Here is a 23,506-nt window from a genome sequence, read left to right on the forward strand (position 1 = left end):
GATCTGACTCAAATCCGAACTGAATCCAAATTTTTTGGATCAGATTTGGGTTTTACATGGACCGTCCCGATCTGAATGATCCATTGGATCAAAAATTATAGCCGTGGATCCGATTCGATCCAATCCGACCTTCAAATGGGTTGAGCCTGGATCAAAAATTTAGATCTTGATCTCATGACCCGATCCAACCTATTTGCACCCTTATCATTCATGCACTTACAAGATTTCAAAGCACTCCATTTTCTATCATTCATTTGTCTGTACATATCTCAAAGCACTAAATTCTCTATAATTCATCCATCTGTATAAATTTCGAAGCATTAGTTATAATTCATCCATAAGTATAAATTTCAAAGCATTTTATCTTTATTCATTTAGTTGCATCGATGTGAGCACCCTCTTTCAATTAATGTCCTTATTAAGTTAGTGGGAGAGGCAGTTCTGGATTTTAATAAAAGTTTAGTTATCAAGGATTCTCATAATAACATTTTATAACGATGATAAATCGCTGGGCCATATTATAACGGATTTGTAGTTTTGATGGTTAATTGGTATTTGTCATGTGCTTAGGAGCTAAATGTAAATGGCCAGGAGAGTTGTATCTGCAATTTTCTCCGGGAAAGAAAAACAAAACGAAAGCATACAACGAAGGAGAGAGGAGTGGCAGTGGGTAACAACGGGAGAGATCTCATTGTGGTGCCTTCCCCCCACTCCTCTCTCGCGGCAACGGCGATCTCGTGCCCGGCGGATATCGTTTCTTCTCGACCTCTCTCCTCGCTCTTGTTTCCTCAATTCTCTCTCTAGATCTAGATCTGAGATCCCGAGGTCAGAGCCCTTGCCCTCGCCGTTTCTAGGTTCCAGATCCACTCTTCGATCCAAGTCTTAACCCTAAAGCTGGCATCTGATTTCCCCCCGTCTAATATGGATCCTTTCGATGGGTTTCTTTGGATCTCGCAGGCTTCTTGGGGTAGTTAGGGTTTCCGGAGATCAGGTGGATTAAGGAGGCGGCGAAAGGGAGGAAAGAAGGAGGGGAGAGATGCTGACCAAGTTCGAGACGAAGAGCAATCGGGTGAAGGGGCTGAGCTTCCACAGCAAGCGGCCATGGATCCTCGCCAGCCTCCACAGCGGCGTGATCCAGCTATGGGACTACCGGATGGGCACCCTCATCGACCGATTCGACGAGCACGACGGCCCAGTGCGCGGCGTTCACTTCCATAAGTCTCAACCCCTCTTCGTCTCCGGAGGTGATTCCTCTTCCCCTTCTTGTTATCAGAATCCTCCCTTTACGGATGGAGTTTTTTTATTCCCTACTTTGGTTGTTAATAATGTAAAATAAGGAAATTCCTATTATCTTGGTTTTAATCATCATATATATAGATCTGGGCGGTTCCGTTCAATTCTTTATGAATTGCATGCAAATGATTTAGATCGGGATCGTGAGTTAATGTTGGAGTGTGTTCTTTGTTTATCTAATTTTTATGTTAACCTAATTATTTTTGAGTTTGATGTTGTTGTCTATCTGCCGTAAAACCTAAAAGATCGAACTTTGCTTGCTTTCGCTTTGATCTGATATTTTGAGATCTTAAATATTGTGAAATGAATAGTGATTGCTAAGTTTTATGAAGTTGTATAGTGAGTTCGGATTACCTAATTTATGTGTGCAATTCTAGTGTCTGCACCATATCTGCAACTGCACTAATGCTATATTTTTGCAGGTGATGATTACAAGATCAAGGTCTGGAATTACAAGACCCATCGGTGCCTATTTACCCTTCTTGGGCATCTCGATTACATTCGGACAGTCCAATTTCATGATGAGTATCCATGGATTGTTAGTGCTAGTGATGATCAAACTATTAGAATCTGGAACTGGCAGTCTCGCACCTGCATTTCAGTATTAACAGGCCACAACCACTATGTCATGTGTGCCTTGTTCCATCCAAAGGAGGACCTGGTTGTATCTGCTTCCCTGGATCAGACGGTCCGGGTCTGGGATATTGGTGCGCTGAGGAAGAAGACGGTGTCCCCAGCTGATGACATCTTGCGCCTGAGCCAGATGAACACCGATCTGTTTGGTGGAGTTGATGCTGTTGTCAAGTATGTCTTGGAAGGTCATGATCGTGGAGTCAACTGGGCGTCATTTCATCCTAGCCTGCCTCTTATCGTGTCTGGAGCAGATGATCGACAGTTGAAACTATGGCGAATGAATGGTAAACTCACAAGCTCTTTCCAAGCTTCCTCATGTCTTTTAAAGTATCCATGAAGGGGAAGAATTGAAACAACACAAGAAGCTTTAGTAAATTACTGCTCTATGTTGAATCTGGGGAATAAGCATAGATTCTTGTGAGTATCATGAAAATAAAATGAATAAACAATATAGATTATTTTTTACAATTTTAATGTTCAAGAATTAAACAAGTAAGCTTTTAATATACCTTCTGATCTTTAAATAGAGTGGAACTGTATTAACACAAGTCACTTGTCTTGCTATATAGATACAAAGGCTTGGGAAGTGGACACGTTGAGAGGGCACATGAATAATGTCTCTTGTGTAATGTTCCACGCAAAGCAGGATATTATTGTGTCAAACTCGGAGGACAAAAGCATTCGCATTTGGGATGCTACGAAGCGCACTGGTATTCAGACATTTCGCCGTGAACATGACCGTTTCTGGATTCTTGCTGCACATCCAGAAATGAACCTTCTTGCAGCTGGTCATGACAGCGGTATGATTGTTTTTAAATTGGAGAGAGAGCGCCCTGCTTTCTCTGTGAGTGGAGATGCTCTCTACTATGTAAAAGATCGGTTTTTGCGGTTCCATGAGTTTTCATCCGAAAAGGATAATCAAGTGGTTCCAATTAGAAGGCCTGGTTCTGTCAGCTTGAATCAGGGACCCAGAACACTGTCTTACAACCCCACAGAGAATGCTGTCTTGCTCTGCTCTGATGTGGATGGGGGATCATATGAACTCTATATTGTTCCCAAGGATTCTGCTGGAAGGGGTGATTTTATGCAGGAAGCAAAGAAGGGATCTGGGGGCTCAGCTGTTTTTGTAGCTCGCAACAGGTTTGCAGTTCTGGACAAGAGTAACAATCAAGCATTGGTGAAGAACCTTAAGAATGAGATTGTTAAAAAGAGTCCTCTTCCTATTGCTACAGATGCGATATTTTATGCCGGGACGGGCAATCTGTTGTGTAGGGCTGAGGATAGGGTGGTCATCTTTGATCTCCAGCAGAGGCTTGTTCTTGGGGAACTTCAGACCCCATCTGTCAAATATGTTGTTTGGTCAAGTGATATGGAGTCTGTTGCCTTGTTGAGCAAACATGCTATAGTCATTGCTAGCAAGAAACTTACGCACCGCTGCACGCTTCATGAGACCATCCGTGTCAAAAGTGGTGCCTGGGATGAGAATGGCGTCTTTATTTATACAACCTTGAACCATATTAAGTACTGCCTTCCTAATGGGGACAGTGGAATTGTGAGAACCCTTGATGTTCCTATTTACATAACCAAGGTTTCTGGTAGCAATATCTATTGCTTGGATCGTGACGGGAAGAATCGGGTTATGTCAATTGATGCTACAGAATACATTTTCAAGCTTGCCCTTTTGCGAAAAAGGTATGACCATGTGATGAGCATGATCAGGCATTCACAGCTATGTGGACAGGCTGTGATCGCATATCTGCAACAGAAAGGTTTCCCTGAAGTAGCTCTCCATTTTGTCAAAGATGAGAGGACCCGGTTCAACCTGGCTCTTGAGAGTGGCAACATCCAGATTGCCGTTGCTTCAGCAAAGGATATAGATGAGAAGGACTACTGGTACAGGTTGGGCATTGAGGCTCTCCGACAGGGAAACACCAGTATTATGGAATATGCGTACCAGAGGACTAAAAACTTCGAGAGGCTATCTTTTCTCTATCTTGTAACAGGGAACATGGAAAAACTGTCCAAAATGTTGAGGATAGCCGAGATTAAAAATGATGTGATGGGCCAGTTCCACAATGCCATGTATCTCGGTGACGTACGCGAACGTGTCACGATCTTGGAGAGAGCTGGCCATTTGCCTCTTGCATATGTCACAGCTGCCACTCATGGGCTTGCTGATGTTGCTGACAGGCTTGCAGCTGAATTGGGAGATAATGTTCCATCTATACCTGAAGGACAAGTCAGTTCTCTTCTGATGCCACCTCAGCCGCTCATGTGCGGTGGTGACTGGCCATTGTTAAGGGTGATGCGAGGTATTTTTGAAGGCGAGTTGGATAATATTGGGAGTGCAGGACATGAGGAGGAAGAAGCTAACGGTGCTGACTGGGGTGATGAGGATTTGGATATTGTTGATGTTGATGGCGTAATTCAGAATGGCGATATAGCAGCCGAAGTTGAGGATGCTGAAGCAGATGAAGAGAATGATGAGGAAGGAGGTTGGGACCTTGAAGATTTGGAATTACCACCGGATATGGAAACACCAAAAGCTAGCACCAATGCTCGTTCACCTTTGTTTGTCGCTCCCACACCAGGCATGCCGGTAAGCCAAATTTGGATTCATAAATCATCTCTGGCAGGGGAGCATGTGGCAGCTGGAAATTTCGACACTGCCATGCGCCTGCTTAGCCGGCAACTGGGCATAAAGAACTTTGGTCCCTTAAAGCCGTTGTTTGTGGATCTGTACGAAGGTAGCCACACATATCTTCGTGCTTTCGCTACAGCACCAGTGATATCAATTGCTGTTGAGAAGGGTTGGACTGAGTCTGCCAGTCCTAACGTAAGGGGCCCACCAGCACTTGTTTTTAAGTTTTCACAGATGGATGAGAAGCTTAAGGCTGCGTACCGAGTCACAACAGAGGGAAAGTTTCCAGAGGCTTTGCGGCAATTTCTCAGTATCCTGCACTCTATCCCCCTTTTGGTGGTGGACTCGAGGAGGGAAGTTGATGAAGTGAAGGAGCTTATTGAGGTAGCGAGAGAGTATGTCCTGGGCTTGAAGATGGAAGTGAAAAGAAAGGAAATCAAGGACAATGCAATTCGTCAGCAGGAGTTGGCATGCTACTTCACCAACTGTAAGCTTCAAAAGATTCACATGAGACTCGTGCTTGCAAGCGCAATGAGTAGCTGCTACAGGGGAGGGAACTTTGCTACAGCATCCAATTTTGCTAGGATGCTTCTGGAGAACAGTCCTACTGAAGCCCAAGTGAAGAAGGCTAGGCAGGTGTTGCAGGCTTGCGGTGATAAAAAGGATACCAACCAGCTGAATTATGATTACAGGAATCCATTCGTAGTTTGTGGGGCTACTTTTGTTCCAATCTACCGCGGGCAGAAGGATATTTCCTGCCCGTATTGTGGGGCTCGCTTTGTGCCAGCCATAGAGGGGCAGATTTGTGCTGTTTGTGAGCTTGCGGTGGTGGGTGCAGATGCATCCGGTCTGCTCTGTTCTCCCACACAGACAAGATAAAAAAGGTACTAGGTTTACATTATGGCGTCTTTCTTTTTTGTGTTCTTTAGCTTAAGAATGTCATGTTATATCTTTGCCTGGGAACCGACCAATTGTGTGAAAGGTGAAAGAATAAAAAGAGGAAATGTTGCGTTAGAGCCTTTTGCTCAGTTCTTTGGGCCAGATAGGACTTGTTAAATGTACATTTTGATCAGTTCATGCAGATTTTGTTTAGAGGAGCAATGTGAGAGGTTCATTTACTTCAGAAATGTGGGGAGGCTTTTATTTGCTTTGTATTTGTTTAAAGATGTGCAGGGTTCGTTGTGCTTGCTATTCTAATACATCATGTGTATTCCTGAGTTTGTGATGTCCTGCAGGAGGAAGTACGTTTTGATTTCATGCCGCCCACCACTCGAGCCTTTGTTTTTTTGGAACTAAATTCGCTATCGCATCCCACTCACATGATCTTTTTGTGCATCCCACAGATGCTTCACGGGCCCATCTGCCTGGAGGCTGGAGCTCGTAACTGGCACCGTGAATAATTTTCATATCATAAAACTGACCTTGCGAGGCTTGAAATCGTAATATTTGATACCTGTGTCAAGTAACAATGTTGACTGTTGAGTGTACTGCTTATGATATAATTTTCTTGTTCAACTTTTTGTTGGCCGAATAATATCGTGCTTTCACTTAGCATGCTCTGGACTAGCAAGAACTTAGCATGTAGGAGATTTAACATCAGGAAACACCTCTGTTTCTTTAGGTTAGTTTGGAGAGTATCGTGGAAGCTACCTGTTAATAACACAGAATTTATTTCTCGACAGAAAATTGAAGAGAGGGTTAATTTGAATAAGACATCAAAGTGATTCAGGCTAATTGGAGGAAATGACAGTTAAAAAGTTATTATACTGAAGAACTATTAGAGCTGATCTTTAAACAAAGGAGTGAAGAATTATTCTCAGTACAGCATATATTACTGTTGGATCAATGGACATCACAGCTGGTGCTTGAAGAAACAAGGTCTTAACTTCGATGGCAAAATTGACAATGCAACAAGGCTAGCAGAATGTGTGACAATGGCAGCCATATCGCTTTCAGACCAGCTGAAGTACAAAACTCTTGTTCTTTTCCTTCTTTTTTTTTTTTGGTAATAAAAAAGATGAGATCATTATCGTTGATGACATCCCCAGTTTCGTTAAGGGAAGCAAGCAACCAGCTGCAAGCCACCTCTCTCAAATGGACATCGGGTGTAAGTTGAGGAGCAATAGATCTTCAAAGCTAATATTCCCATGGAACTTGATGGATGAAACAGCAGCAGGATGTTTCGAGACTCTCTCCTCATAGTACAACACTAGCTGGTCTTCGAAGTGTATAAAAAAAAAGACAAAAATAAAAAGAGAGAAAAGAACCCCCCAGGCCCCAACTCCAGAGTGATACTCTTTTATCTCCTTTTTGGCTCTGCAACTAACCAATTTAATTTTATCATTCCTTCCATGAAAATTAAGTCTATTGTAAAATTTTAGGGTCCGACACCATTGAGAACATTGCTACATACAGCCCTAGTTGTTGGCATTGCACCGACATTAATTCTGGAATCTAAACGGACCTAAGTGCTGCTCGATCGTCTCTGAAGGCATGCCTAGTAGCATTTCGACAAATATCCTAGCTCTATCATCTCTCCATTCGTACCAAACTGCTACATATAACATCAGAGAAAATCAATCATCACAGGAAAACGAAAAGCATTTTCACAAAGGAAGTCCGTTAGTTCCCAGTTCTCTGGATAATGCCCTCATCAGCAATCAGACTATCTATCTGGATTTGCCTCTTACCGAAGCCATACCAACAGCAACTAATATTCCAATCATCTTACAAGCAAATTGGAGCATAATGGATTTTCCCATGGTATTAGAAGAAGAAACAAGATTGCCACAGAAAATGATCATACCCCTCCAATTAGCATCATTGTTTACAACTGACACTTTATCTTTTGAAGAAATTTATCACTGAACCTTTCTAGTTACTTTTCCACAACTATCCCGGGGAAAAAAAATCTTTCATGATAACAACAAACTCCAGAGCTTCTCTCAAAGAAGGAAACTCCAGAGCGCCGCTTAATTAACATGTCATTTATCATCTCTCTTCATATCTCAAAATGTATGGTGCAAGGTATCCAAATTTGCAGGGGACATGCAACATGAGATATCTAAAAGCTCAATCCAATCCAGAATGTCAAATTTCTTCTCACGAGAGCTACAAATAGCAAATGATTAGCATCATACAAGATAATGCACAAGTTTTAATTAAAGGAATATTTAGTGCAACTCAAAATGGTGAGCTGCAGTGCTATTCATGACAGCTCTTTAGCAACACTGGTAAATATAGCCGGGACCAATTCTCCTGACTAATATACAACCCTGGATTAGTACCCTTCGGTAATTGTTATAACAGAAAAAAAATAACATCATACTGTAAACTCAACTATCAGACTATTTCTAATGGCAAGAATGTAATGTGAATGTAACTTCACCCAAAAAGGCTAGCCGGAATGTATTACTTTGGTTCCTTAATTCTGTAAAAGTATCTAAGATCTATCCGGCAAATAACAGATGTGGGACTAAACACATGCCCGAATAGGTCCTCATAGAACAAGAGGAGAATGGACTGATGATGATAAAACTAGTTTTACATAAAAATGGAGTAAGATAATATCAATAGCAACAATAGTAAAAGCAGAGTTGGTGATGTAATTTAAAAAGGAGAGCTCGATGATATCTTGCTTCCAATTCTAAGAGCACATCTGCAAGTCTACAAACAACTTTAAATTCATGCCCCTCAAGTCTTGGTGTATGTTTAGCCTCGTAATATCATACCTTATAGTTGGAGACGTGATGCATGACAATGCCCATTCAATTTGCAAGTTTACCTTTCATTGTTTAGTGTTGACGCAAAGACACTGCTACAATTTCCTTCAATTACCACTTTGTCTGGATCCAACATCTGACTATTTGCTCTGCCAAGGCCCACCAACAAGCAGATGTACTCAAAACCTTAAAGTAGTAAGCAAGCCTCAATATCTGTCAGTCCAGAATTCGAACATTGATACTTCATTCATATCTTAAAAAGTATAAACCATGGGTTTCATAATGAGCCTCTATCCATGTTTAACTTTAGAAATTCATGGTAAAGCAGGTAGTCAACCGAACTTGATATTGTCTAATTTGTTATTTTCTAATCTCTTTTCTGACCAAATTATTACAAAGGCCATCCAAAATGACATGCATTAGACATTAGCCAATCTAAAATTGGACCAAAGAATTGAAAAAATTCAAAGGGGAAAGAAAGAAGAAGGGAGACCATTTGATTGCAGGGAGGTTGCCAGATCAGGAAGACAAAATGGATCAAGTTTTTTATGTTCAGAAAGTGATCAAATAAGAGAATTAGAAATAACAGAAAATCTTCTGGAAAAAAAACAACTTCAGAGTTTTTTTTTTTCAAAGTTTAATATCCAATTTTTAACCTTTGCTTGTCCTAGAAAGCCCAAAAGGAACCGAACAACAAGCACATCTAATGCAGGCAGGACTTCAAACAAAATTCTGTGGTTGCACACTGTTGTCACACAAAACTAAGGTGAGGTTGTTTATTTCATGCTAGGCTATGTCACTGCTTTGCTAAATGGATAATTTGATTAGCATTCACCAATTTAATGTTACACTAACCTTACAAATTCTCTTCAAGACAAACTTCTGTGCCGGCTTTAATCAAGTTACTCCTTATAGATATCAACATTAACTCAAAGACAATTTAAAGAAGTACACTAGCAAAAAAATTAAGCTTCCATCGGTGGTTCATAAAATGTTGGAACCAAGATTGTGTTTTTATAACAGAATACGTTTACAAATATATGCAGATAGCATAACAGAATATGCTTAAAAATACATGCAGATAACATCTCTGCTTTTCCATGCCTACCATCCACATTTTTGTATATTAGTAAACAGGCATGTGCAAATGCATGTTTTGGAAATAAAAGGTTTAAGATTTATCAGATTTATAACTTAGTCTCATGGGATAGAAATTGAAAAGAGAAAAAAATCAGTTAGGGCCTGTTTTGAAACGGTCCGCCGGTGGATCTGGCTGGATTGGGAGGCGAAGAGAGTGTCGAAGGGTAGAAAAGGAGGCAGCAGGAGAGTCGCATGAGAGGGCAATGGGTCAAGGGCCCCAATCCCTATTGAATTAAAGAAAAAGACCTAGAGAGGTCTCTGTTAAATCCCACCGGGACCCCAGCAATCTCCTTCTCTCGCTGCCTCCCTCTCTCCCCTCCAGCACTCTCTTCCCCTCCTTATCCTGCTGGATCTCGCAGACCATTCCCAAAGAAGCCGTTAAGAGATAAATATGGGAGAGTTAAATGAACTGTTTGACGTGATTTTTTGTTCATGTCCATGCTAGTACGCCATTAGAATATCTTACTTTAATTTGAGATGAGTCGATGCACAGGCAAGGGATCGCCAGAACAAGAGGAAACAACTTTATTGAAAAAGTAAAATGAGATATTCTTCGTGCTAGGCAGAAGAAATAGATTCAATACAACTATAATATTTCTATTTGTAAGTACTTTGTGTACCACAAAAGTAGATAAACTGAGCAGAGATTCAAGAAACAGCAAGATCAGCAATACTTACCAACCATGATTCTTAATCACCCATTAGCCTGCAAGTTCTTGTACAGTTTCTAAAGCTTATAAAGTTGATGAAAGGGAGACTGCGAGGCTGCCACTATTTCACAATGCTCAGATCAAAGAATATGGCTAAGCAAGCATTTTCATGTCAGAAACACCGCACACAAACTACATCAACTATCTAGCGGACACAAGAATACATTATCCAGCAAAAAAATAAAATAAAGTGGCTTCATTCAGTATACCCGCTTGCTCTCGCTCCTTCCCCTCCCCCAACTCGCCGCTAATTCTTCAAGAAAAGAGATAAATAGGAAAAAGAATCGGGCAGAAGAATAGAGCTAGAGCCCATTTGGTATCTCTAGATCAGTCCTTTATTCCTGCAAACCCATTTAAAAAGAAAAGAGGGGAGAAAAAAGATCAAATGCTGTCGGAAAACCAGAACTTACGATCTAAAGGGCACCCCAAAAAAAAAATCCAGAATAGAAAGATAAAGATTAAAATGGAAGGAAAAAAAAAACAACATCGAAGGCACACCTACGTCTGCTTGGAAAAGGAAGATGAGGAGGGGACGCGCTTGTTGCGGAACATCATGTACCCGAGCGGGAGCACCACTCCGACCATGATGATCGCCGCGCCTATCAGATACCTCAGCGGCCCCGGCGGCTCCACCTCCATCAATCTCCTCATCTGGAACCCAACACCGCCGAAACCTAGTCAATTTTGGACCGCCCTAGACAAATCCCTAATCCTGGGAATTCGAGGAGGGGTAGGCTTACCGGCATCCTTGTTTGAAGCCGATCTGCGAGCGAGGTAAAAGCGGAGGAAGAAGGCAAGAAGCGACAGGAGAAGGTAGACGGAGGAACTGGGAAGCTTCTCGTTGCGATCGGGTCACCACTTACCGCATGGTTGACATCAGGAGGGGTGAGCTTGGTCCGGTTCAGGGGCTGAACCGATGGCGGTCTGGTAACATTCCCTGAACCCAAGGAGTCACCGACCCAACTCTCAAAACAAGAAGAAAGGCAAAACGAGGTCATGATTCCTGCGGGAGCCTCGTCCTCGTCCTCGTCCTCCTCGAGCTTCCTCCGAATCCCAAGGGGATTTTTTTCTCCAGAGCGCTCCATTCGTCCAGAATCTCCGAAGGACTCGCCGCCGCCGCCGCTGCTGAATCGATGTATTCTCCTCCCGGTACGCTTCTCTTTTTTTTTATAAAAAAAAAGTATTGGTTTTTGTTTGTTAATTTGAGGAAGTAATGGGGATGAGAGAGTGTGGATGGATGGGAGTTAGGGTTCTAATCGAAGCTATCGGAATGTGTTGCGTTGCGAGGGGGGATGAGAGAGTGTGGATGTGTTTGTTCCCGAGAATATTCTGGTCTTCTACTCCAGGTGGTGGTTGCGATTACTTTCTTTAACTGTTATCATTTGATTCAAATTTCCTTTATGCGAAGTTTGGTCGAAATCAGGGTTGTTGATATTATGAAATGAATCTTTGATGGAGCCTAATTGCATTCTTAGTTGAAAAGGATAAGAAGAAAGTAATGGAATCGGATTCATTTCTCTTAGAAGATCAAGGTATTGTGTTTCACCATTTCAACGGCTGTTGGCCTCCTTAATAAGTTATTTTTTTCTCTATACCCTGAAAATTTGTGTATTAGATTACTAAAATATAGTAAGTTTCTAAGTATGAAACTGGAGGACGGCCATGGTTTATATTAAATATTGAATGAGAAGAGCGCGAATAAGTGACATATCAAGGCGATGAAGACCTCCCAGTTACTACTTTGCAAGCAGATGACATTCAAACACACCTGAAGACCTCCTAATTGATTGATTCTTTTTGTCCAAGTATCCCTGGATGGATAGAACGTGATTGCCATATTAGCATATCTAAGGAATGCATGGGAGGAATTGGCTCGGGAGAGATGTTGTAGTCCCATAAGGTATTGAAAAGTATCATGAGAATCTAAAGGTTGTGTGGTCACTGGTCAGTGACATTTTTGATCCCTCTTAGTTCTCCCTTTGTTTGCCTCCACTCCTTATCTAATTTCCACCTTTGTGGGAGACATCACATGAATATGGTGGTGGAGCTTCCACAGGTGGGGCATCCATACAGCCTCGAAACAATGATGTTAGAAATGTCATCAAGTTATCAAATATTAGAGGGTCAGATTGAAAAGTTCCATGGATCATAAGAACTCTTTGATTTCTTTCAAAAATTTGAGAATATAAAAACCGCAGAGAATTGTGATATTAGTCAATTGTAAATAAGATGAATGAAGAAACAAAAATCATTTCCAAAAACTGTTTTAAGTCGATCAGCCTATTGTTAGCATGTGCTGAACTCCATTTAATTTCCTAAATTGCCTTTAAAAATGTGTATAGACAGGTCAGAACAAATTTAAAAGAAAAAGATTTCTTTTTATCCTGTAATTGAACTTCTTATGGTACCATATGATTTACTTTACTCATTTGTTCAAGCAGGTTAACTATAATTTTGGATATGATTAACTTAGCATGATTTGTCAGCCGAAATATCACTTCAGTTATCCTGATAAAAAATAGTAGAATTTCCAATTTGGACAGTTGTTTTAATTATTATTTTGATTTTCAAAACCATAAAGAGATTTCTAAGATGATCTGCTATAGGCTTGTTAGTGTATTATACATAGATATGCTTCTACTCTACCATAAACGATTATGTATCACTGAGAAAGATGAGTTCTTTAACTATAGTTGAGTGCTCATAAGTTCCACAATATCTTGATTTACATGCTTCTATTATCTCTTATGCTGTTAAAGTTATTGTAAGAGTATGTAGTGGTGCAACTTGGCGGTGAGTTTGTATTTGATCCTGCATGTTGGCCGCGAGTTGAGATCAACAATGACCATGATATTATCCAAGTTGTTCAATGCAGAAAGTTCTGTTGTTCGAGTACCTTATCTTGACTGAAAATACAATAATGCAGTTCTTGCAAGTTGTTCAAAGCAGGTGTGATATGCTCTGTTGAATTTATTTAGATGAAATATGTTCATAATTAAAAGCATTCATGCCTGGATCAACCCCCTATGGCCTCAAAAATTTCTTACGTTTTTTTTAGCAAACAAAGAGTTGCTCACTGTGATTCTAATAATGGCATATCCTACATCAGATGTGTGCTGAGATCTTCATTCTGTGCACCCACACCCCACCCCCAACCCTCTTCCACCGTGGGATGCATTTTAGGTTTTCTAGTCAACACTCATTCTTAGGTCTCCTTTATAATACCTCTTTCATAATTGTTTTATCATTTTTATTTTTTGCTTTTGTAGGATCATTGCCTGGTGGACTTATTACACAGATGGAAGGAGGATACGTTTCCTGTGGATATCTTTTGTGTCATAAGGTGAAACATATATCTAGTAATTAGGGCTGAAAATGGATCGGATATTGATATAGCTATATTTGTATCCATATTTTTCAAAGAATACGGATACGGATACGGATACGAATATTAAATGGATATCAAAATTAATATCCATATTTGTTCTAAACGGATGCGGATACGAATCGGATATTAAGCATATCCATATTTATTATAAATAGATACGGATACGAAGCGGATATTAAATATATCCATATTTTCTTATCCGAATACGGTTATAAATCCTATACTTTTTCGGATATTAATCAAATTTGAGCAAAATTCAATGATAAAAACTAGCAATAAAGATTTGATCTTAAAAGAAATATTCAATTAAAAAATATAATTTTAACAAGCATTTATCAATAATAAAAATTAACAATTTTATAGAGGATATACCGCTCAAGTTTGCTTGTCACCGAAGGTGTCTCACAGCTATCGCTGGTTACAATCGTTGGGTGGAAACTAGAAAGTGGACGGAATTTTCAAAACTCTAGTTGCTTGAAGACAACGAAGAGGAAAGAGGAACAAAACAAACAAACAAAAAGTTTTAGCCTTTCAGACGTGCAGGGCGATTCGAAAAATTTTATTCAAATCAGGTATTCTGTATTTCAGTTACTATCTTAAGTGACAACCATCCGATATATGGGTTTTTTTTAGTTTAGGTTTAGTTAATCACTTAATTGGTTTTCTAATTTGACTTAAGTTAAACTTATTCTTTTCACTTATCCTTGTTATACGAATGTCTGGATCCAAATCCGTATCCGAAAAAATCAGGTGTATCCGTGTTCATATCCAAAAGATTTTTAAACTGATTATCCAAATCTGTATCTGGATCTGATCAGACCAAATCCGAATCCGACCTGAATCGGATACAGAAGCGAATACGGTCGAATATAATCCGACCTGCTTTCAGCCCTACTAGTAATGCTTTTTTACATTACTATTCTTTTATTACACTAACTTTGAAATATATATTATATTGTCACAGCAATCATGTTTGAGCTCCGAATACTCATCTCCTACGATTTCTTGAAAGACACTGGATTCCATATCATTACCTGCCAACAACTCCAGGGAATGAAAGAGAAGACTAGATCTTGACATTAGTTGTAGATACTGATTTTCTTGTACTTATGAGATATATGCAGGCAGCATAGTAGCACAATTCACTTCTATACCTAGATTTTTTTGGTTGAATTATCTCCAGGATGTTTGCTAATGATTTTATTACTCCATGCTTTTACAAACTAAAAGTTGCATTAGCTTTAGTTACTATTTGAGTTTATTATACTGAAAATTGGATGCCTAAAATGATTTGGATTATATTTCTCAAACCATTGGAATGGAAGGGGGAAAAGGTTTCGTTCAGCACCTGAAACTAAGAAAGCAATGTTGATGGTTAGTATTTTCTAAAATGGTTAGTTATAATATGTGTTAAAGATTTTGGCCGGTACCAACACCTGGCACTGGGTCAGTATGAAATACTGGGCACGCCAACCCTCTGTACTGAGCCAAAGGTACCCCTTTTTTTTCTCAGCATAAATGACATGCTGGCATGAGACATTCCTTGTGCCAGTAGCACCTATATCCTTGGACGAGAAAGAAGATAAAAAAGAAGTGGAATTGAAGATCATTGGCATTCAATTGAAAGTAAAGCGACATGTGTCCTTTCTATTGCTTGTTAATTTCAGAGCCTAGAAGAATCAAAATTTTATTGGGAGATGAAAAAAGGTTTTGGAACTAGTGATGAATTTTGTCCAATATCTAAAAGGGGTTGGAATAGAAACTTACATAGTAAAATCTTTTCAATAATTAAATAGCTTTACAGTTTTATAAAAATTTCTGGTCTAGGAGTAGTCATTTATCAACAGGAAGAGTTGCAGAGACTCTCAAATCTTACAGCAGTAGGCTTAAGAATTCATGACTGCATTCTTATCTGGGCATCTAAGTAAATAAATATTTAGTTTGCAAGAGTGAGAATGACAAATGCATTCTGATACTGTTTTGGACACATTTTACGCATTGAGTTAAACTTATAAAATTGTACTCCATTAGCACATGCAATTGTAAACTTATAATTGTCAAGTAATTGCATCATAGATCTTGTGGGGGGAAATCCATGGAGAGCTGAGACTTCTCTGGTACTTTATATCAACAAGTATTGTATAACTATTATAGGAGATATATAGGAGATCTTTTTGAAATAACCTGCTCGATGGGGTTTAAGGAGAGACAAGGAAATAACTTTTATATGCCATTCTGTCCATTAAGATCTTTATCTCTCCCAACCTTTCATGCCATTTCTTGCTTTTTCAGATAGTTCGTCTATGGATCTATGTGCTGTCATGAAACCATGCTATAGTGAAGCATGCGAGTATCTAGATGCTTAACAAAGCTACACAAAATGAGTTGTAGGTTTAGAAACATTGTGCTTTGGCAGGAGATAATGTTTTGACTCCTGAAACCGAACATGCCTATGAGTTGATCTCATCAGATGAAACCATTCACGGAATGTACATGGGATATGAAGTTGCATTTGGTCTCTTTATCTTCTTCCTTCTGCTGTTATCTTCTTCCTTCTGCTGTTATCTTCTTCCTTCTGCTGTACAAAAGTAACCTCCTTACATCCATGTCAAATTTAATAATTGCCAGTTCGTTGCTTTGTTTTTTCAAAGCAGGTTGAGAGAGTTTCTCAAAGAGATACCTTACAAAGCTTTGTGCAGAAATTGGAAATCCTTAAAAGTAATGTTTGGCACAGGCAATAAAATCGTACTGTTAACCTCGAATGCTACCTTATGAATCAAACAAGATCATTGTGTTCTGAAGGAGGTATGTTTTAAACTGCTTCAATTTGTTCAACTCCTCTATTAATTCAGTTGTATAAGGATTCTTCTGTTTGATATCCTATTTGGTTTTTATATTATCATTGTGGTCTCCTTGCATCAATCTTCACAATCTTCATTTCTATCAATGAGAGGAAGAATGCTTCACAATCTTTATCAATGATTCAGTGATATGGGCTTTTCGAGTAGAGAAACAACCAAATTTCTTTGCTTTCTGAGTATCTATATACTTCACTGTTCTTACATATTGCCTTGTGGGCAAAGCTGGCTATTTATAGGTAAATCACACTAGGTGAGTTTTAGTACTTCCAGAGAGTGCTCTACTTGCTCTTCACTACCAGTTACTTGTCGAAGCAGGTTTTGTACTGCATCCACCCACTTCTGTTTGCTAGTCCTGTTCTCACTTTCGAACTCTATTAGTCCTTGAGCTGTTCTCAAGCCAAAAGAGCATCTCTCTTCAGCACAATCCCATTCACGCCCTGACCATGCTGGAACCTCATCGTACACACCATAAACAACACCTGATCATCACAGATTGTTGTCAGAATGTTTTGAAACCTCCATTTCTGCAGGCTAAATGAATTGACTCAAGTGCTAAGCATACTAGGTGAATCCTAAAACTTACTCTTTTTCTTCTTTGAAAATGCGCCTCCTATATGTTTGCTTTTAAGCTTTATTATAACCTAAAATTAATTTGAATTGCGTTAGAGCCCATGGTATCGGAAAGTAAATTGTGATATCCATTATTTCAATTCCCTACCTGTGACTTCTTGTCAATATACACTGATACTCTCTTCCAGTGTAAAGTCCCTGCAACATGAATGAAATGCATCATCTGATTGTCACTGGATTTTTTGAAACCTTCCATTGCATTTAGAAACTTCATAGTGTGACTGGATGTCATGATCACAGTGAGAACATTATGTACCTTTTCTTGTGCGTTTGAGCAGCTCGCCTTCCTTACACCAGATATCTGGACTGCCAAAGTGGCCCCTTTCATAAGGGATGACCGCTGCATCATTTCTTGCTTCTCTTTGCACCCTCAGTTTCAATGCTGCAGCTCCTCGTAATGCTGATGGATTGAAATCAATGAGCAGTCAAGAACAAAATAATAGTAGAACAGTCTTACAGGGTGCTCGCTTGGGAATTGGATGCAACACCAACCTGTTGCTGCTGCTGCTGTGAGAGTCATCAGATCACCTGGGGTTCTAACATCTACTGCAGATCTAACAGCAGAGACCAAGCGCTCATGGCTGGCTCCTGCTAGCTCTGCAATCTCTATGCAATGAGATGCCAAGAGCTCAGTGGCAGAGACCATGGCTGCACTCATCTTTGAGTTTTGATTCTCTGAGCTCGTGCCTGCAGCCATGGCAGCAACTGCTGCGGCTACTCCAGCTACTGATACTGCAGCATGGATGCGGGCTTTCTCTGCTCGAACCTTCTCTTTGTTCTTTACTTTGAACCTGTTGGGCTCCTTGTGGTGAAACCATTTCCCGATTGCTGCACGGTGTGTGATGATCGAGTTTATGCCTGTGCACGGCTGGAGTCATCATAATGCATTGGAAGTGAGTTGAGAATGCAAAATCATTCTTAAGAAAGAGTTCGTAAAGCTAAAATTAGCACATCAAATATAGCTTTGCTTCCTGGATGTCAATTTGGAATTTTTGGGCACAAACTCATTCTGAATTCATGGATTTGTATGTTCAATTTTGCCTATCTTAAAACCTTCGTGCTTCCTTGACGAAGGAGGAATTTTTTCTTTCCTTGTTTGAAGCAAAAGGTTGGAAAAGTCCAACCAATGCATTGAAGTAGGCCAACCGTAAAATTGGTCGGCCCAATAATCAGAAAGATGCCTCGATAAAACATTTATTCAGCAGATGAAATTCTTGGGTTCGGTTCTTTAACTTTAGTTCTTTATTTAGAGATCCGTGCAAAGCAAACTATAATTTTTTTGCACTAGAAATTCTTTTTAATCGTCAATTCATTATCTTGAAAAAATGACTACGTTGGTATGATTCAAAGGTTTTTAGAATATCATCATAATTCAGAACATAGTTAATACGTCATCATAACTTGGACAGAATGCCATAGCATTTCCAAATTCTATACTGTAAAATGTATATAAAAAAAATCTTTAGATATAAATCGAGGAATTTAGTGCTATGATTTGAAAGAATCGTTATCATGTCACGTTCCGCTGTCTCAAAAGAATGTAAGCTACTATTTCTTTACACAGTCTAATGCTAGATGGACCTAAATATGCAACATGCTGCCCTGTCGCACTTGTGGTCCTGTTGCAACCACCACTCCCACACCCTTACATGGTTCATGGCCTCGATCTCCTTATAACAAAAATCACTTCTCCTAACAGCAGATGAAACGAAACAATATGACAAAGATTTCAACTAGACCGACAGTTCTTGATCTCTAAACAATATAAGTATTTAACCAAAATCTACTTTAAATCAAGTAAACGAAACTGTCTCAACGGTGTCTAAACGGTCAGAAATTTGAACTACGGTTAATAGACTAGCTTACTCTGTGCTGACTCTGCGCCGCCGCAGCAGCAGCACCGAGAACCAAGTTCTCGGGGATCATCATGTCCGGCAGGCGATCGACGACGAAGTTCCTCTTCTTGTTGAAGGCAAGAAGCGCCTTCGAGATCTCCGAGGCCGACACACTCCACGACCTCGACAAGAACTCCATCGGCTCCCTCGGCGTCTGCGGCGGGGGGATGACCGGTAATTTCTCAACCTCCACCTCCCCCTCCCCTCCCACATCATTCTCCAGACTAATTAAATCCCCTCTCATCTTTCTCCCCCATGAATAACCCATCTCCATCCCTCCTCCAATTACTGATATTAGGATCGTTCTTCCTCCCCCTTCTAAGTTTTTAACTGGGCACTTGGAATGCTCCTAGTGTTGGCTATATATAGCGAGGGAGGCCACACGGAGCACTAGGGAGACAGACGGTGGACAGGCCCTCTGCTATCCTTTTTCTAGCCTTTGCTTTCTATGCTCCCGAAACTATTCCTAGAGTCCCTGTCCCCCGTCCCAATACGGTGGACAATGGACTACCGAGATCGTTATGGGGTCATTGGGGTGGAAGCAGCGTTTGAAATCTCGACATTTTGGTTCGTTCGAATTTCCCGTGATCCGGTTGCATGAAGACCCAGATGAGTCGATTAACTCCTGAGTCGTAGCAAAATAACGTATAACTCATAATTATCGATTTTAAAAAAAATAATTCAAACAAATATGGTGCAATTGAATGAATAAATAAATAAATAATGTTTTATAATAATTATATCAGCGTAGACATCTATAATATAATTCCATAAAAAAAAGATTGTCTATTGGTCAATTTAGTATAGCTTTTTATAGTGGCAAGGGACGTCCATCGATCACGCCCTCACTCCAGTATTTGAGATAACTCAATCAAGTTTGTTTGGGGTTGGATCATTTACTCGGACTTGAGCGATCCCATAATTAATCTAATCTGGGAATCCTAAAAAAGTGAATGGAGGAGTGCAAGAAACCAGATTAATTATGGGAGAAAGAAACTTCGGCAACATGTGATCCTGCTAAGCCGGCGTGGGCTCGTGAGCTGCTGCGCGATTCCCTACACCTTTTATTTTCTTGTTGCGGAGATTAATTTGTCGGTATGGCGGAATGGAGGGAGGGTGGGGATTGCTGTTTCATTGCTCTTTTTTTTAATTCTTTTTTTTTTTTGGTCTCACGTGACGAGTGGCGACGATACGTCGCTTTTGGGGCCTTCGTTTTTGTCCGTTATTGGTGATGGAATGGAACTTTCGGTAGGACAGCGAATTTGGATGGTGATGGTTACTTTGTTGCTGGAATTATTCACCCGTCCCCAACGGACCTACTGTTTTGCTGTGGCCTTTCACTTTCACGTTCGCTTGGAGTCTTGTAGGTTACGTGTTGGTGGAAGGGGAAAAAGGATAAATTATACCTCGAAAACTATTTATAATTCGGCTCTGTTTAAGTGGATGATTTGGCTATATTTGGATCATTTCTGATCGGTGGGTGGCTGGAAGCTTTCTCTATGAAAAGGCGAATGAAAGACTAAACTAGGGAGTGAGTGCGCCAACATGATATTCTTTTTTAGATTTGGAGATAATTTAGGTGGTATGTTTCTCATATTCTACCTCTCTCTACCATTTTTAATAAAAGAGTTTCCATGATTACAAGTTAGCGGCAAACAAAGCACGAGGATTTATATGGGTGTGTATTTAGTTCCGCATCGATTATCTACTGAGAAAATTCTGGATACTTTTATAGCACTAAGAAATTTAAAAAAGATATCTTTCAGTTAGTTTTTTTAAGATAAAGTTTTAGGTTGTAACAAATAATATCAGAGTCGATTCGGCCCATAGTCTAATATAGACTATGAGATACTGTAGCATTAATTTATTGAGGCTAATTAGAAATTGATCATGGTGTTTGTGATTAGATTTTAATAGATTTTAATATTTGATGTGATAAGGACATCGGAACTTAAATAGAATGAGTATGTGAGGATCCGTACATATGTGTATTTAGTTTTATATTAATTATTTTATTAAAAATATTTTAAATATTTATACAAGACTAAAAATATTTTTTATTTTTTATTTTTTTTGGGTTGGCGTCTCAGGTTATACAAGACTAAAAATATTTATACAAGACTAAAAATATGCAAGATAGTCTTCAATAATTGGCTCCAGTGTGTTGTAAGCCATTTGATCGGCCCAGAGGGGTGTCACGACATTCTCTCCCTGTCTCTAGGTGCACATCCTCGTGAACATTTAAATCCACACCCTTTCAATTTCGCATGGGTCATACCCTACATCACATCATCTGAAGCCAAACACCAGAGTTATCTTTTCTCAGGCCCCATTGGAATATGCGCGTTTAGGTAATGATCTTTAAGTTTAAAACAATCGACGGGCAGATAATTAAGACATGTTTGATTTTATAGCCCAAAAAAGAAGTTCGATCGGTGCTTCTGCTGCTGCTGTTTTTTCTTTTTTTTTTTTAACATCGGCAACGTATACTGTTCTCGCATGAGTACAGCCAACTCCATCGCTCACATTGCTTTCACATAAGTGTAGCCAACTGGATCACTAGCAATAAAACTATGCAAAACAAAAGGAACGGCAGACAGCTAGCTTTAGATAATATCTTTTAAATAATGAGCAATAAATGAGGTGACTCAATCAAGCTGACACACTACATTGCGGATGGGCCCATGCTCAACTTCATTATATGTGGATGAGTGCAAGTGATTTGCGAAAAGATGCTAGGCCTGTGGCAAAGAGACGAGTGGAGTCAAACGTCTCGTCTTGCTCAAACTTTTAAATATATTCTTCAAGATCATTAACATACAGCAAAGTTAAAGCATCATCATCAAAGCGAGGAGGAAATGGTGACTCCAAGCCGGCCATGGGCATCCACTAATTTGGCAGGTATTGATCGGGTAGACGGTCTCTTGCATGCCCCCGTCGCCCTGTAAGCCGAACAAAAGACAAACTTGAAAGCTCGTATTAGTTTATTAACCCTTTCCGTTGTGGGTCGGACTTTAGAATCTAGTGCTGGTGAGGTATCGATGCCTTTTGATTCATAACTTATAAAAGGATAAGCTTGGCATAAGCTTCCATCTTTTCTCTTGCTTGTGGAGGAAGCAATAGCTCATGATGTACCATTTTTATTAGTGTTATTGGGTTCCTGCTGCCAGAATCTCCGGTTTATCTGGGACGTTCTTTAATCTTATCATGTTATGAAGCATTTGGGACTTCAGAAGACAACACTTAAAAAGGTTTGGCATGGGGCCAAAGTATCAAGACACGTCCAGCGATGTCACGCCTCTAATTTCGAACCAAAAATTACGGCAACTGCGGTATGCTTATAGAAAATTCTTCCTGCCAACATGCAAGACATCTCGACGTAATATTATAATCGAATAGTAAAAAAAATTTAAATAATATTGTTCAAATTTTAATTAAATAATACAATTAAAAGTGTTATAAAACTAATAATATTTCAAAATTTTGCATCAATTTTAAAACAAAATCTAGTCTAAATAAAGATATCAACATTTTGTCTTTAATCGTTCTCTCATGATAAATCTCCGAGTCGAGCTAATTCTTTAAATTTATAAAAATAGTAAAAAATCGTATAATGAGCTAGGCAACCCAATAAGTAATGAGTACCTTAACTAGATAATTCATATAATAACATAAAATATAAATATAAATTACGATAAATCAATATAAAGGCATAATCAATTTCGTTTCAAAACATAAATCATTAAAAATTTATATTTTTCAAATATTCGTATAGATAATCATAAATGTAATTCGAAATAAATCACATTCAACTCAACAACTTTAGACTATGGCCATACTTAAATCCTATGGCTAGACCGGAAATAAAAAGGTACTTATACCCTACGAAGTAGGCCAAAAAACTATACTTATACTTACGGAGCAAGCCAGAATACCATATTTATATCCTGTGGTGGGACTAGAAGTAAAATCAATAAGCTCAATAATAGTCAGAGTGCCAATGCATAACCTCCAATTAGCAAAGTTCAAAATATAGTTAGGTTGAAAGTTCATATCTCATACATATCAAAAATTTTACTTACAAAATAACATATATATCATAATTCAATCAAAATATGCATATATAATGTAAGATCAATAAACAATATAACAATAGTCTGAAAAGTAGTACTCTAAATTATATATCTATTTTTCATTCAAAACACCACTCATAAAATTTATAGGTCCCATATAAATCGACTAATATTTTTTGATATAAAAATAATATTATATAAATAAAAAATCTAAAAGAGGCAGATCATTACTTACATTGCAAATGCAATCGAACTAATAAATCAAATTAATCCCAAAAATCCTTCTCATAGTCTAATATTCCAAAATTTTACTTTTATTAGAATTTCATCACAATTATTTTAAAAATAAAATTTTAAATTTCAATACCCTCACCAGACTAACCAGGCAAAAGTGCCTGACATCCGGGTTAGTTCGATTAAGGTGATTTCATCGAATCATGCTCAGACTAGAGCACAGATGGTCTAATAGAGATCGAAGGTGATCAAATCTAACAGTATTTAGCAAAGCCAAGATGGAAGA

The 23,506-nt window shown here is 39.2% G+C and overlaps 3 protein-coding genes and 1 long non-coding RNA gene across 9 annotated transcripts; 2 read left to right on the forward strand and 2 right to left on the reverse strand.

Annotated features, from left to right (window-relative positions):
* Window positions 1–589: 589 nt before the first annotated feature.
* LOC103711684 (coatomer subunit alpha-1-like) lies at window positions 590–5,787 on the forward strand. Of its 2 annotated transcripts, none has more exons than XM_039126556.1 (4): window positions 590–854; window positions 958–1,244; window positions 1,716–2,210; window positions 2,496–5,787. In XM_039126556.1, exons 2-4 carry the CDS (start codon window positions 1,037–1,039, stop codon window positions 5,444–5,446), a joined length of 3,654 nt encoding a protein of 1,217 aa, XP_038982484.1. In that variant the 5' UTR covers window positions 590–854; window positions 958–1,036; the 3' UTR covers window positions 5,447–5,787. The 2 variants fall into 2 exon arrangements, with proteins under 2 accessions (XP_038982484.1, XP_038982483.1); XM_039126555.1 differs by having other exon boundaries at window positions 590–825.
* A 1,572-nt stretch (window positions 5,788–7,359) lies between these two features.
* Window positions 7,360–11,284, reverse strand: LOC103711657. 2 transcript variants are annotated; one of them, XM_008797897.4, is made up of 3 exons: window positions 10,880–11,284; window positions 10,642–10,790; window positions 7,360–10,480 (listed from the first exon to the last, which is right to left on the reverse strand). In XM_008797897.4, the coding sequence occupies exons 1-3, from the start codon at window positions 11,222–11,224 to the stop codon at window positions 10,462–10,464; spliced, it is 513 nt and encodes a 170-aa protein (XP_008796119.2). In that variant the 5' UTR covers window positions 11,225–11,284; the 3' UTR covers window positions 7,360–10,461. The 2 variants fall into 2 exon arrangements, with proteins under 2 accessions (XP_008796119.2, XP_008796121.2); XM_008797899.4 differs by having other exon boundaries at window positions 7,463–10,480; window positions 10,638–10,790.
* Window positions 11,153–17,542, forward strand: LOC103711655. Of its 4 annotated transcripts, XR_005511933.1 has the most exons (6): window positions 11,201–11,288; window positions 12,918–13,088; window positions 13,249–13,322; window positions 13,409–13,482; window positions 16,182–16,332; window positions 17,297–17,415. It is a non-coding gene; the product is annotated as an uncharacterized LOC103711655 (long non-coding RNA). The 4 variants fall into 4 exon arrangements; XR_604799.4 differs by lacking the exons at window positions 12,918–13,088; window positions 13,249–13,322 and having other exon boundaries at window positions 11,153–11,288; window positions 17,297–17,542; XR_005511932.1 differs by having other exon boundaries at window positions 11,170–11,288; window positions 13,015–13,482.
* Window positions 16,533–19,376, reverse strand: LOC103711656 (VAN3-binding protein-like). Its single transcript, XM_008797895.3, has 6 exons — window positions 18,885–19,376; window positions 17,511–17,886; window positions 17,275–17,418; window positions 17,107–17,156; window positions 16,972–17,029; window positions 16,533–16,867 (listed from the first exon to the last, which is right to left on the reverse strand). Exons 1-6 carry the CDS (start codon window positions 19,185–19,187, stop codon window positions 16,635–16,637), a joined length of 1,164 nt encoding a protein of 387 aa, XP_008796117.2. The 5' UTR covers window positions 19,188–19,376; the 3' UTR covers window positions 16,533–16,634.
* Window positions 19,377–23,506: the final 4,130 nt, after the last annotated feature.

Source organism: Phoenix dactylifera, chromosome 5, assembly GCF_009389715.1.
Source record: "Phoenix dactylifera cultivar Barhee BC4 chromosome 5, palm_55x_up_171113_PBpolish2nd_filt_p, whole genome shotgun sequence".
Lineage (NCBI taxonomy): Eukaryota > Viridiplantae > Streptophyta > Magnoliopsida > Arecales > Arecaceae > Phoenix > Phoenix dactylifera.

Excerpts from the sequence above, each read along its gene's own strand:
- LOC103711684 (XM_039126556.1), top strand. The coding sequence starts at position 1,037 with ATGCTGACCAAGTTCGAGACGAAGAGCAATCGGGTGAAGGGGCTGAGC. Across the intron at positions 1,245-1,715 it reads ACCCCTCTTCGTCTCCGGAG|GTGATGATTACAAGATCAAG; the intron begins GTGATTCCTCTT and ends ATATTTTTGCAG. Across the intron at positions 2,211-2,495 it reads GAAACTATGGCGAATGAATG|ATACAAAGGCTTGGGAAGTG; the intron begins GTAAACTCACAA and ends CTTGCTATATAG.
- LOC103711657 (XM_008797897.4), bottom strand. The coding sequence starts at position 11,224 with ATGGAGCGCTCTGGAGAAAAAAATCCCCTTGGGATTCGGAGGAAGCTC. Across the intron at positions 10,791-10,879 it reads GGCTTCAAACAAGGATGCCG|ATGAGGAGATTGATGGAGGT; the intron begins GTAAGCCTACCC and ends GTTGGGTTCCAG.
- LOC103711656 (XM_008797895.3), bottom strand. The coding sequence starts at position 19,187 with ATGGAGATGGGTTATTCATGGGGGAGAAAGATGAGAGGGGATTTAATT. Across the intron at positions 17,887-18,884 it reads CGGCGCAGAGTCAGCACAGA|CCGTGCACAGGCATAAACTC; the intron begins GTAAGCTAGTCT and ends TGATGACTCCAG. Across the intron at positions 17,030-17,106 it reads ATATTGACAAGAAGTCACAG|GTTATAATAAAGCTTAAAAG; the intron begins GTAGGGAATTGA and ends AATTAATTTTAG.